Below are 13,639 nucleotides of genomic sequence, written 5' to 3' on the forward strand. Positions count from 1 at the left end.
TTACACGTGACTGGCCAGGGAAGTTAACATATCATGGAATCTGTCCATTGGGATAATTATCAATAGCAAAGTATTAAAGTCGTTCGTTCTTTCATCATCATCGCCATCACTGCATTGTTTTATCTTTGCACCATCACGAGTAAGACTGTTGTGATCTAATTCCAACACGTGTAGAGCATGGGGAACAATAAATTCAATTTCAGGATATGCGAATTCATATTTCTTATCATTGTCTTTGGCTTCTTCTGAATATGCCCATGATAATATGAAGAGATGAGTAGGAAGTAAATTAGAGGATTTAAATTCAGATGGTAAGGCAGAAACAGCTTCAGCACAAATTGAAAGAGGTAGGTTTTCGAACCGTTCATTAATAAGAAGAAATGATTTGCAGTCCGTATCCTTATCAAGAAGCTCTTCGACCTTACATCTCATCGGGACGTTTTTTGAGGCGTTAACTCCCTCAAGAATGAAATTTCTAAGGTCCTTGACTACAGAGTGTTTCACAGCTGACTCATGGCTTAAATCTACCACGCTGGTCACTGCAAAAACTATGTTGTCATCGTCACTATCATCATCGCTTTCATCATCACATGTAGGTTTAACTACAGTACCAATTGAGTCTTGTGTTACAATATATTCGGCAAGATTTTCAACATTGATAACACAGTTGTTAGGGAAAAGATGCTTCAACAAGATTGTAATGCTATCACGATCACTAATATCCGGCGGGAATCCTTCTAACTCAAGATTAAAAATTTCTTTGCTTGTATCAACGTTATCAACTTTGGCTACCTTTTTCGGCATGCTTATAAAGACAAAGTCAATGTACAGCTATTGAGAAGTTTACTAACTGATTGAAAGTTAGTTGTTAATAATATGAGGAAATTATTTATGCACCTAAACGAAAAGAGACAAAAACATAGACTCAATGAACCATTATGCATCTAGAATAATCTTAAACGTAATACTGAAAGCTAATAGCAAGAGACACTAATAAGCATGCACGAGACCTTACGTAACGTACGTATAAAAGAGTGAGGCAACATTTGACCTTGAATTTTCGATGCGAATATTGACGATACAAGGATTTTGAAACGTGTTAGTTATTTTTTGTAAGCTTCTGTGTATTTATAATCCAATCAGTTAGCAGATTGATATGGTGGACACCATTTCTTTCGAAAGTAGACTCCAAGACTTGGTTACTCATCATGAAAATCTTTATACTGATGCTATTTTAAACAATCGGCTTTTGAACCCACACGCTTTTCCCTCTGAGTTTTACTAAACTATGTTGAAGGAAGGGGATGAGTATTTCGGGCGGCAATCATTGTAGTGGGTGAAGCTATCTATTTATAGTTTCTATTCCAAGATTGTCCTAATCTTAAGCTTGTTACTGCAGTCAGCTCTATACTGCTTTACGCAGTGAATGTAAGTTCATTGTTTACGCTTGCTAGGTCGTCGATTATCCTTTTATTTTGCTTGTTGCTTTTTCAGACCTCATGTTACTCCAAATGCCCGCCTCTCAGTATACAAAGTTATCTTACATTAAATGGAAAAAGTAAAGGACCTACGATGGAGTCTTGCAGAACTCCACAAATACTAGTTTTCACAGAGAACAGTTGGAATTTATACTTATTTTTCTCAGCAACCTTGAAGAAAGTCTATCATCCACACTAGCAGTAGCTCATTAATTCCTATATTGTCGTGTTTCAGTAGCCGCCTTTCATGTACTACTTTATCAAATATTGTACTGATGTTTGATGAAAGTTATCTTGATTCTACCTTATGAATTGAGTTAACATGTGCATCCTTTCTGTTTATGGGTAACCAATTCTAGTTGAGTAGGATAGTGAATATCATATTGATCCGAGTAAACATGTACATCCCAGTGCGTTTACGGTCCTTTTGACTGTTGTACTTCTAATGACCAAAGGCCTCACTCGGTAGTCGATTTGGTGATAATGCTCTTGGGGTTAGTCCTGAGTATATGGGCGGCTCGAAATAATCATTTATCTCTTCTGCTCAATTATGGTCTTCATCTTTCATATGAGATCCATTTCCCTTGGTAAATAAATTGAGAAACCACGAGTTCACTCTCGGCCTGTAACAAATATAAGAACAGACGCTCCGACTGCTTGATTGCTATTAATGCAGTTGGTTTTCACATGTTCTCTGTGCTACATAGAAAATGATTATACACATATTCCGAGTCGACTTGTAATTTCACATCCATTTGCTGTGGAAAGACTGACTTCAACATACAAGCCTATTTTATTTCGCCTTATTGTCCATTGCGTTCCCCTGGTTTATTCAGGATAGATGTCTATCTTCTTTGTCACCGTTCAGAATGTAATCAGCAATGGAACTTGTGACTCCATGACTTTCACTGGTCTATCCGAGTCAGTTTTCTGGTCTTCAGTTGTACCTGCGGAGTTCATCCTTATGTCTACCTACCATGGAATAGATTCTGAAAAAAAACAAGAGTACTGTAAGTCATATTTGGGGAAATCCTGAACTTAAGCTAACTCAATTTTGCTTTGTAAAAATTTGCAATGGAACTATTTTTCCAATGAACACAGCTCTAATTTAATTCACTATAAATAGGGTGTATTCATGTCATCTTCCGAAATGCCCCCGAATCTCCTTGAACAAGATTTCATTTTACTTAGAAAATCACCTATCACTAATATCGTACAATGACGCACTACAACTAGGTCGATATCCAACCCCTTATATTTTTAGCATCCATAGCTGACTAGATAATATAAGATCGATATTGAGTTGATGGTATAATCATTTTTACTGAGTCAAACTAGCCTGGATGGTGAAAACTGAATAAGAACCGTTCTTAGGACACGTATACGTACATATATGTTAGTATTTAACAGTGATGAATAGAATCAGAATACAATATGACCCATGTTATACAAGTCATGTAAGAAAGACAGTAAGTAGATGGACACATGCCAACATACACATTTGTCATTATTATTTACGTTACAAAGGTCATAGTTGCAAGTGAGTGGCTGACAAGAGCAAAGATATATATGATAGAATAGTTACGTGTTCCCTACTCTTAATTATGCTAAAGGGAATAAATCTACAAAGCAGTCGATCTGTCATGAGAGCTGGTATGGTTAGTGTTTCCCGGGCACAGAACGACGCTGCCTCCTCTATCGTTTAGTTCATTGAACTTACAAATTAGGAAATCCAACAGTTGAATTTCGCCATCATTAATCCTGATCCGTGATTCCGAGATACTGATGGCATTAAAGGCTCCGTACTAACTACGTCTCCAATCCTCGCCATCTTGTCATGTAAGCTGAGAGCATTTGTATAAAAGCTATCCTTTCTGTGAAGCACTGTTTCATACCACTCAGGCTAGTTTAAGGATCAATTCCACCTGAAACCTGAGAATGCAAGTACACTTATCTTTGTCATTTTTCTCACCATTTTGTTTTTCTTCTGGAAACCGTCATTAAAAATAATCACTTGGGTCACTGTTGATGATCACATATATATTCGGGTTTCAAACGTTTTATGAATTTTTAACAGAAGGTTTTGCTTATCGAAGAAGGCGAAAGTTTTCTTACCAAAGGAAACTTCCCGAAAGCTTCAAAGATTCACATTTCTTCCTAATCTACATAGGTAGTGCGCACTAACTGCTACTCATATTTACGGAAGAAGCTTGTAAACTAGCTTTTTCATGCTGTTTGGTTTGTATTCATACTCCACCTTTTTTTCCTTTTCTGAAGGTTTTCACCTTGTGAAAAACAACTGATAACTGTTGGAAATCTGGGTTGATGACTCTTAGGTTGATTTCCTTGGACTTTGCTCGGTGAGAATATGCAGTGTAGGCGACATGGGCCGACCAATCACAATTCGGCTAGTCGATAAGCAGATTTCAAGTACTGTTGAGAATAGCACACCTCTAAAACTCTTTATCTTTATTATGTTTCATATTTCGAGCGCATTGGGTGGTGGTTTCCTTATAAAATGAACATTTAAGGTCAGTATATTTGCGCTAATAGTTCTAAGTCAGGAGTGTTAAGTTCGGACGTTAAAGTTCAGAAGTATGAAAACTAGGGGCAAGGTGCTAGGAGTTTATGGTCAGAACCTAAGAATTAGAATTTTCGTGGATGTTACAATTTAATGTGTTTAAATCTACAAATTAGGGTCAATCATATCAACAGACCGAGGTTGTCTAGCCTGAATCATCGCTTTTCAGCACTTATAAGTTTATTTACAATTTTAAGGCGTTCAAACATCTGTCCTCCCATTCTTCTATTCTTTGCAGTCCGGTTCGGCTGAAGGTGTAAGGTCTTGACCCTTACTTTTCTAAAGCTCCTCCTAGTCGATTATTTGCTAACCTTCGTTTCTTTTCCAAGCATCCCACACTGAGCACATCGGGCTTTGACATGTTCTACGTTTAGTGAATTCGGGGATCAAATTCTCAGTCCAGAAACACTGACAATTTTATGCGCCTTGTATCCTGCCGTTTCTTCTTCATGTGTCCGATATTTCGATTGATCCTCTGTACTCAATGGTGTGCCTATTATGGACTACATTGCTGTGAACTTCATTTTTCGTGTCATTTGGATCTGAGATTAGATTATTCATTACGTTCAATTCGTACTCAGCAGCTACGAGTAACTTCATTTTACTGTTTATATATAGGTGGCTTTCTAGATACCTTGAGCCGCTCAATCACCCAAAGTACCGGAGTAGGTCTTGTGGAGCAGCACGAACTACATAGCCAATATATTGTGGCTTAAAATACCACTTATATGAGACTTGACTGTATATGGTACACACATTATTTTACCTCTTACCGTATTTATCAAACCCCATCGCACTTAGATACAGATACTCAAATAGAAATGCTATATCCTAGTGAGGATTAAATTACGGGTAACTTCTGTAAACTAATAATGAACTAATGTTATACATACAATCGTATCGCATGAGCAACTAGATTATATATATATATATATATATATACTTCTTATTATAAGCTTCGTTTTGACATAGGGACCATTAAGATACATTTTACCATTCTTAAATTATACTCAGTCTATTGATTACAGCCTCCCACGTTCATTGCCACTTTTTGGCTTAATCTTGTGCGTATGTTATTCCTTATTTTGTGGTGTGGGGCAGTCTGCTTGCCTGGTATAAAAACCAGGTATGTTTGAAACAAATGATTCTCATAGTGGAAATCGCCATTGGTGTTCTGAAATCAACTGGAAAAGTCAAGAGTAGAAAAGACCAATAAGGACTCCAGGTTGCTGATACTGGTCGAACGTCATTGGTCTGGCACAGTGCTAAGGTCGAATAAGTAGCATAACGATTTCGAATAGACCACGTGATAACTAGCCGGACTAAAATTCAACAGAAAAAGTGTAAACTATCTTCTTTAAAACCCTGATGACTACGCTGGTTAGACTTAATGAATGACAATTCTCACACTTATACCGCGTGTTTTGATGAAAATAGTCTAGTAACCGACCTTAAGTTAAGCAGACATTTATGAGATATGAAATCGAATTCGCATGTCTTTTAAGTAACCTGGGAATCATTCGGCTGAATAATGTGTTTCCGAATTTAATTTATGCCCCAAAGATATCGAGCCTTTGTCATAGATATTGTACCCATAAAAGGGTTAATAGAATTCAAATGCGTCCCCGAGAAATATACTTTTACTGTATATATTTAGTTGTAATATTATGGGAATCTATCAACTATACTAATCATCTTGTGTCGGTGGTAATATGTGACCCTCCATCGACAACGCTGGAATACGTTTCAATCCTTCATACCCCCGCCAAAATAACATGAATCTTTCAAAGATTTCTGCATACTCCTACCCAGGCCTTCGCAAAGGTTTTTGACACTAAAATATAGTTTAAATAGGGCCCAGTAACCTAACTTTTTACCATATTATTTTTTTGGAGAAAGGTAAACATCTGTTCATCAAACCATAGTGGGCATTTTATTGGTTTGTGTGGTATAATTAGTGGTAAATACAATATCTGTACATAAACTTCTGAAGGCCTCAAATTCGTATGTACATGGGTTTCTAGTCTGACAGATCAACTTACAACAGTGTATTTAGCCACGTGATGGCTGCTAAAATAATTATAGTGACCCAATCGGACTTTTATGTTACTTTTTTAGGGCACTAAGAATACTGGTACATCTATTTATGCTTCAGGCGCCTTTGAAATAATAATTACTAAGTACTAAATGTATGTACTCATATGCTTTCACAAAAGTCCTAAAACTTAACACGACGTGAAGAATAAGTAAAGCAATAGTTTCTTGAGCACATATTACTTGTTATTGAGTCTTTTTATTTCTCAGTATTGGACAAAGCTTTTGACGTCAGACGTTAATGTTCTTGAAGTTTGTGCATATCATATAGCTTTTACCTCAGTAAGTAGTAGGACACAATAGTTTTTCACGATCTTCGTGAATGCTTCGTTAAACTTAATGTGATTATCGATATCAAGAGTGTGAAATGTACTGCTTATCAGGTGAGAGATGGAGTATTGTAAGATTTTTTGGAAAAAATGGCTCTGAGAAACGTTTACATGTGGTGCGTTGTTCCAACCTACGGTCGACGTGATATCCTCTTTCGCGCCATGGCCTAAAGTGACCCCTACTTCAGAGTAGGTTAATAATAACGTGTTGGCAATCTGTTAAAGAGGTCTATGGCAGATATCATGCATCATGTTAATATGACCATCTTATCCTATAGACATCCACAGGTTCCATATTGAATGACATTGGTGAGAAGAACAGAGTACATGTATTTATTAATATGGGTTAAATTGTTCGTATTTAAACCAGATAAAATGAACGCAACTGGATTGGAAAATTAGTAGCATTGAGTTAGCACCAAAATTAAATCTCTTAGTGATTGAACTGTGTTTATATTGACAATGGTAATTAAAATCATTAGCAACCATTTTAGAATAGAAATAACACTGATATTAGATTATCAACCAAACTCATCGTCGAGAAATAAGTCAAGGATTAAATTTTACTGTTCTTATCTGCATTATAATGAGATGAAAACAAACTGTTCTGAGTGTCGGAATGTCTCAAGTATTTATACATCAGTATGGTAACCGAACATTATTAGTGGATGTATAGACAAACAAATTAAAAAAATATTGAGAATCACGTATAAGACATTATGATGATTTGAAATATTAGAATCATTGTACTATCAATGAACTCCCGAAATAGTGGAATTTAAGCCAGATAGAACTAGATGAGTACAAATGAACGTATTGTATTTGGAATTTGTAATCAGCGGGTAATCAAGTACAAAAGAATCATTAGTTCATACAAACAGCAAAGGCATTCGAATTAGTTTCATAACTAAGCACCGTTTGACCATTATCATTGAATCAATATATCTGACAGCCACATACCCAGTAACATACTATAATCCGAAGTGGCTATACAACTATGTTCATTTAACTTGTTCGTATTAAATTACATAGCTCCTCCAATAACAAGGTTACTCACAGTTCTTGAGATAGGTTTAGTAGTTCCCGAAGCTACATAGCTGACAGAGAATAGACTTCCCTAAACAGATGTTAAGAGGCAAATATAGTGATAGTTTCATTGGACGGTGAGAGGAAATGCGGAATACTAAAGTCTATACAACTAAACAACTATCGTTTGTTATTTTGCAGCTATAGAAATGTATCTTCCAATTGTTTCCACTTTTTCAAACTGTCTTTCAGTGAGGTCAATATTACCGTCTCCCAATCAGTTGATTGTATGGACTTAATTGACTCGAACTGGTTATCTTTACATTTGACTCTAGCCATATGCATAGAGTATTTCTGTTAACTGTTACGTTTATCGAAGAAGTTTCACCATCAAAACCCAAGAGATTAATTACCCCTCCACACACAAGAGACGTGTAGAGAGCATCAACGTTGATGGTCTATGTCGAAATGATTGGGGGCCTACTAGAGTTAGACGAGAATGGTAACGAACCAACTAACGCTGAAGTCACACCTCGCGACCAGCACCTTACGTGGATTGCCCCCATCGACGTAACAAGGGGCCATGGATGCTATGGGGACTGTACAACACAAAGGACGTTATTACAAGAATATATTAGTTAAGGTACAACCACTGCCGCGTGGGCCAGTCCATGGCGTATAATTGATTGATGCGCGTTGACTATCCTTGACCTTGACAGGGATCAATGATCTGTTCGATATTCAGTGACATTCTACCGACCCTACAATACTCCCCCACCAGATTCAACGGCCGTTTGAATCGATACCAAACATGCTGGGAGTAGTCGCGCGCCGGAGGTTGCCAGACGATTGATATGAATCCTCCGGGTATTGCCGAGCTGCACGAGAAATGGAAAGGAGGCTGAAGAAACTGATCGGGAAACAACGAGTAGTAACACGTAACCAGGACGTTGGTTGAATGTTAAGCGATCAACCATAGAAATAATAGAAAAAGAAACATGACATTTTAGAGTTTTATCAAGTCGCGTTGAAAAAGATAGCTCTAACAAGTGGTTGAGTTCCTCAGGTGAGAAAAGGTAAGTTTGCCGCAAGAGTAGTGATGTCACAGTGATAGTACGATAAGTGTATTATCAATCGATGCCAATGTTTGTACTGCTCTCGGTACAGAGTATAAAGTCAGTAAGTATCGTTGACAACTGTTCGTAAGCGTCGATTTCTAGTTATATCTATATTTAACAGACTAACTGTAAGTACAGAAGTATAACCGTGTAGATAAGTCGTGGTTTCCTTGTGCGAAGCTTCTGATCAGCTTGCAGTCAGTTTGGAAAAACTGATAACTGCTGTGAAAATCAATAAGGGTCGAAGAATACAGATCGGAAGCGAAAGGTGGCACGATGAAGTCTCTAAAAGATTATAAACGGTGGGTGTTGCATGTTTGTTTGATGAGTGAACCGAAAATGTCGAAAAGAACATAAGAAACCAAAAGTGTCACTCTGGACTCATGTCAATGATATCGGTGAAAAATGCTGTCAGTGTTGGGGTAGGGACGACAATATCGTTGTCAGTTTGCAGGAGATTCGCTCGACTGAGTAAACCGATGATTCGCGTGAATGAGTGTCGTCAAACCACCAATTGGACTGGACAGGCTTTAGATCGTCGAGTAGTTGAACAGCCGATTGATGTGCCGAAATCATCTGTTAGATAACAGCCACGCGGACACAATACTTCATAAGATGAAAAAAATACGACGTCGAATTTGAATAACTACAATAGTTCGGATGTGTTGCAATGTCACATCGAATTAACATCATTTCGTATACTGACAATTGTATTGAACGTTCGTTTGAGCATTGTTTATGTGGCAATTGGATGTGCAGTAGCAAACATATACGAAGACTATCGTGGGGTTCGTGGAGAATTTCAGAAGACGTTTAGATATTTTCCAAACCCGTATTGCATGTGAATAAACTGAAGACGGAATTAAAGTGACTTTCGTGCAATAAGGAAATCGAGCCATGATTTACTGTGTGAGATAACAGCAAATACAAAGCGCATAGTAGACATTAATTTAAATGGTAACCACCAATGTAACTAAAGTTTAGGTTTAGATAACGTGATCGTTTCGTAAAAAAGCATATTATCTAGCGCTAAGTGACATCAAGTACGACAAAGTGTCTCATTAAGACAGACTAAGATTGCCCGTGTACATGAAATACGTTTTTTCGGAATATGTTGACTTACGAGTCATAAATGTACATAGTTTCGAATAAAATTTGACGGCAGTGACAAAATATATGACTACTTTACGTGAAAATAGTTATTAGACATCATAAACATTATACGTAATTATCTAATGCAGTTATAAAACTCGCCTGAGTTACTCTTGCTCCAAAGTAATTGAAATTCGTTGATTAAATTCGTAGATTAACGAAGCGTTGTAGACTGAATTGGTATACGTCCAAATTTAATTTGAGCCAAACAGGTAGCATTGCCTGGCGAATCAGTCTAAACAAGATCTAACAATGCAGGAAATTTATAGTTCAAACTCATCGTAAATTTCTAGCATTTGTATCCTCTGATTCGCCATGGAACTCAGCAATTGGAAATTAGGCAGACAGTGGTCAAGAAAGTAAAATATTCTAGTAGATAGTTTCTGATAGTAGTCAGTTGATAGTGATTAAGCAGAAAGATGAATTTATAATCGACAGTTAACCCTGTATTGGTTATACAAGTGGATAAGTTGCAAACAGATATGCATTCGTGTTGCCTTGAGGCTATACTTACGAGTGGTTGATATTTTAACAGACATACTACACAGGAGCATTTACATGCTGCTAATGCTTGCTAAAGAACCACGATAGTTGATTGGTTAGTTCTATCGATTGAACTAATTATTTCAGTTGAAATACTAATTAACATTGATATGAAGCAACGAATGTTCACAGAAACTGATAAAGATAGCCGAAGTTAAGAATGAAAAATAATAAGTATAGAATGCAATAAAAAAGATCACAATGGTAAGTTGCGTTATTCTAAGTCTTGCTCACCAGTGTAAAATCATCTACGTTGATGATCTATTTCAAAATGATTGGGGGCCTACTAGAGTTAGACGAGAATGGTAACGAACCAACTAACGCTGAAGTCACACCTCGCGACCAGCACCTTACGTGGATTGCCCCCATCGACGTAACAAGGGGCCATGGATGCTATGGGGACTGTACAACACAAAGGACGTTATTACAAGAATATATTAGTTAAGGTACAACCACTGCCGCGTGGGCCAGTCCATGGCGTATAATTGATTGATGCGCGTTGACTATCCTTGACCTTGACAGGGATCAATGATCTGTTCGATATTCAGTGACATTTTACCGACCCTACAGACGTATCGGGACTGCTGTCTGAATTGACATGAAATGTTAAGTGGTGATAAATATGCTTTTATGAAAGTCTTAACAACAAAATGAAACTTAAGATAATCAGTAGCACCAACTTTGACCAGCAAAGACGAGTTTTTTAATCTTCTAGTTACTATCAAGGGGAATTCCTAATTTAAGGCTTAATCAATCCGTGTACTTTTCGTAAATCTTAGGTGCAACAGTTGTTTAACAGAGCGGCAACCTTTCTTTCTGGTGAGAACTCTCAACGTTTTGCCACCAGAGAATTGCAGTACAGACATAACAATAGAAGTAGAACCCATCGAAAGTGGTTGAAAGTTTATCAGTAAAACAGAAACTAAATAATTCAATGTTGAATTTGTTGTTGAAGACGAATCTGGTGATAACATTTCGTTTCATAACAGCTCAAATATAACCTTACACTGAACAGCCGATTGCCTAGGCTAAATCCAAGACTTGGGCTCACATTAGAGGTGACATCAGCTCAATATGAATAAGCAATCACCAAGGTTATATTACCTGCAATCAATTACGGTCAACTGAATAAAATTGTTTATGAATAATTCCAGTTTCGTAGATGTTTACTTACTCGTTTAACTTATTTATAACTCACTTTGCTTAATTAATTACGGCTAAGTAAACTATTCAGCTTCCAAAGGATGCTTGGTACATAAAATCCAATCATTCAGGTGGGACATTCTGTCTACAGATAAAGAGTAAAATATACACATAGGTTATGCTAATGTTAAGACAATAAATGTTAAACAACTTCCTGAGATGAAGTGTTGTACGTCAATTGAAGTTTATTCTTATTGGTTAATTGTTCAATGTACTATAATTTTAATGACGTTGGTCAGAATAGGATGTATATATATACATATATAAGATGTAATTTATCTTCTTCAGCCAATGTTTTACTTAGTTGATCTGTACTTCTATCGTTAGCTTGAAACTTTCATATTTGGAGAGCATTCGTGTCAATTATAATTACATGATAATTCTGGAAGAGAGAAATAATGCTGATCTCTTTTGTTAAATGAACTAAACTAACTAAAAGTACATCGTCGAACAACGAAGCCATTCTCGGTGCATAGTTCTTCACATAAGCCTGTATCTCCATCCTCTCGTTAACTTCATTTACTTTTGCACACAAATAGGTGTGCATTTGGGACTGTGAAACATGGTCTTCAAAAATTGAAGGCAATTGTAAGCTATCAGTGCTTGGTCATCGGTGTGTTAGTAGCATTGATCAGGTATGGTGGGTTTATCAAGTGAGTAATGTTGACGTTTGGACCCAGAGCATTGATAAAAAATGGTTAGTCGGTTGAAGAGGCCATGAATCTTTATCAGCTAAAGTGGTCGGTACATGTTTTATTGCTGGATGACTATTGTCCACCTCACCGGTCTATATTCACTAGTATAGGTTGAGGTTGAAAGAAAACGAAAAGTAGCCAACAAAAACGTGGAATTAGTTTATGAAGTTATTGATTGTTGGCCTAAGCCTAATTGGTAGGTTGATACTGCCTGTCTGAGGTACTTTCAATCTTTTGACTAATGGTTGAAGACGTTGGAATATATGGATCAGAATGGGTTGCAACGATGCAGATACATCCACTTATTAGTCTCCCTTATATTTTGAGTCTTAAAGTTATGCTGGACCTTTCATTTCTCAAATCAATTATTTCTTTTTGAATTACATTTTCTAAGCTCAATTTTCTTAGTAACATTGGTACAATAGCATATGCTATTTATATTGACAGATATAAGTAGTAGGTAGCACCAATCAGAAGTGAAACTCATACCGGTGGAAGATTGAGAAGATTTAATTGAAGAGAAAAGAAAGGCAAACAAAAAGTAACTATAGTAACAACGGAATTGAAAGAATCATAAAGTATATAAAGGAAAACTGATGGAAGATGTGCAAATTATGTATTCAACATGTGGTTTTCGTATTTTACGAAAGTATTCTGTAGTTTCGCATTAAACAATAAATTGGACTCCCCAACTGAGTTCTTGTTCATTACCATACTGCTAACTTTACTCAAATCACTTTGATTTTCATCTCGTTTTACTTATTTGCCTTGAAAAAAGGGATTGTTTTCATGTACTCATTCACCAGATTCTAAGTTGTTAATGACTGTGGCTAAAGAAACATAGATTTCTATCTAAACTAACAGTGTTCCCTATATTCATTGTCTATTTTGTAAGAAAACGTTATCAGTAATCGAAACCGATTTTTTTTTTGAAAAAAATCTTTATGCCAGTATTTCCAAAGTTCATAGTGTTCTACTAAGGAAATTTATACTCAAATTTAGTTCTATTGTGATGACAGTTTTTTTGAAGTTCTAAATTGAAATTAACTTAACTTTATAAAAGTTAAAATACAAGAAAAAAGGAAATCAGAATGAACACTAGAAAATCTATTACATCAATCATTAATTCTATTTTGTTTGACATTTACATGCTTTAAACGATGTTATCTGGTTAGCGGTTTTTTAGCGATTTAGTTTTCTACAGGATGGGGTCGCTAACCCCATACCAAACTCTCCTCTTTTATCCGGTCTTGGGACTGGCAGTAACTCTAGAAGAGCTACAGGCGGAGTTTTTAAACGATATACTTTACCCTTAACCTGGCCAATTTTTTCGGATTATTCATTTGGATATATAATTGTAGAACCTGCAGAGAGAATTTATAGAAAAAAATATTGTTCATTCAAATATTAGGCTTTTAAT

General features: G+C 36.4%; 1 protein-coding gene across 1 annotated transcript; it reads right to left on the reverse strand.

Moving 5' to 3' along the window:
• Positions 1–4,420, reverse strand: Smp_138160 (hypothetical protein; the record flags this gene model as incomplete). The annotated part of the gene is made up of 2 exons (XM_018791258.1): positions 1–805; positions 4,335–4,420. The coding sequence occupies 2 exons, from the start codon at positions 4,418–4,420 to the stop codon at positions 1–3; spliced, it is 891 nt and encodes a 296-aa protein (XP_018645538.1).
• Positions 4,421–13,639: the final 9,219 nt, after the last annotated feature.

The sequence above is a fragment of the Schistosoma mansoni genome, assembly GCF_000237925.1.
Source record: "Schistosoma mansoni, WGS project CABG00000000 data, chromosome 3 unplaced supercontig 0124, strain Puerto Rico, whole genome shotgun sequence".
Classification (NCBI taxonomy): Eukaryota; Metazoa; Platyhelminthes; class Trematoda; order Strigeidida; family Schistosomatidae; genus Schistosoma; species Schistosoma mansoni.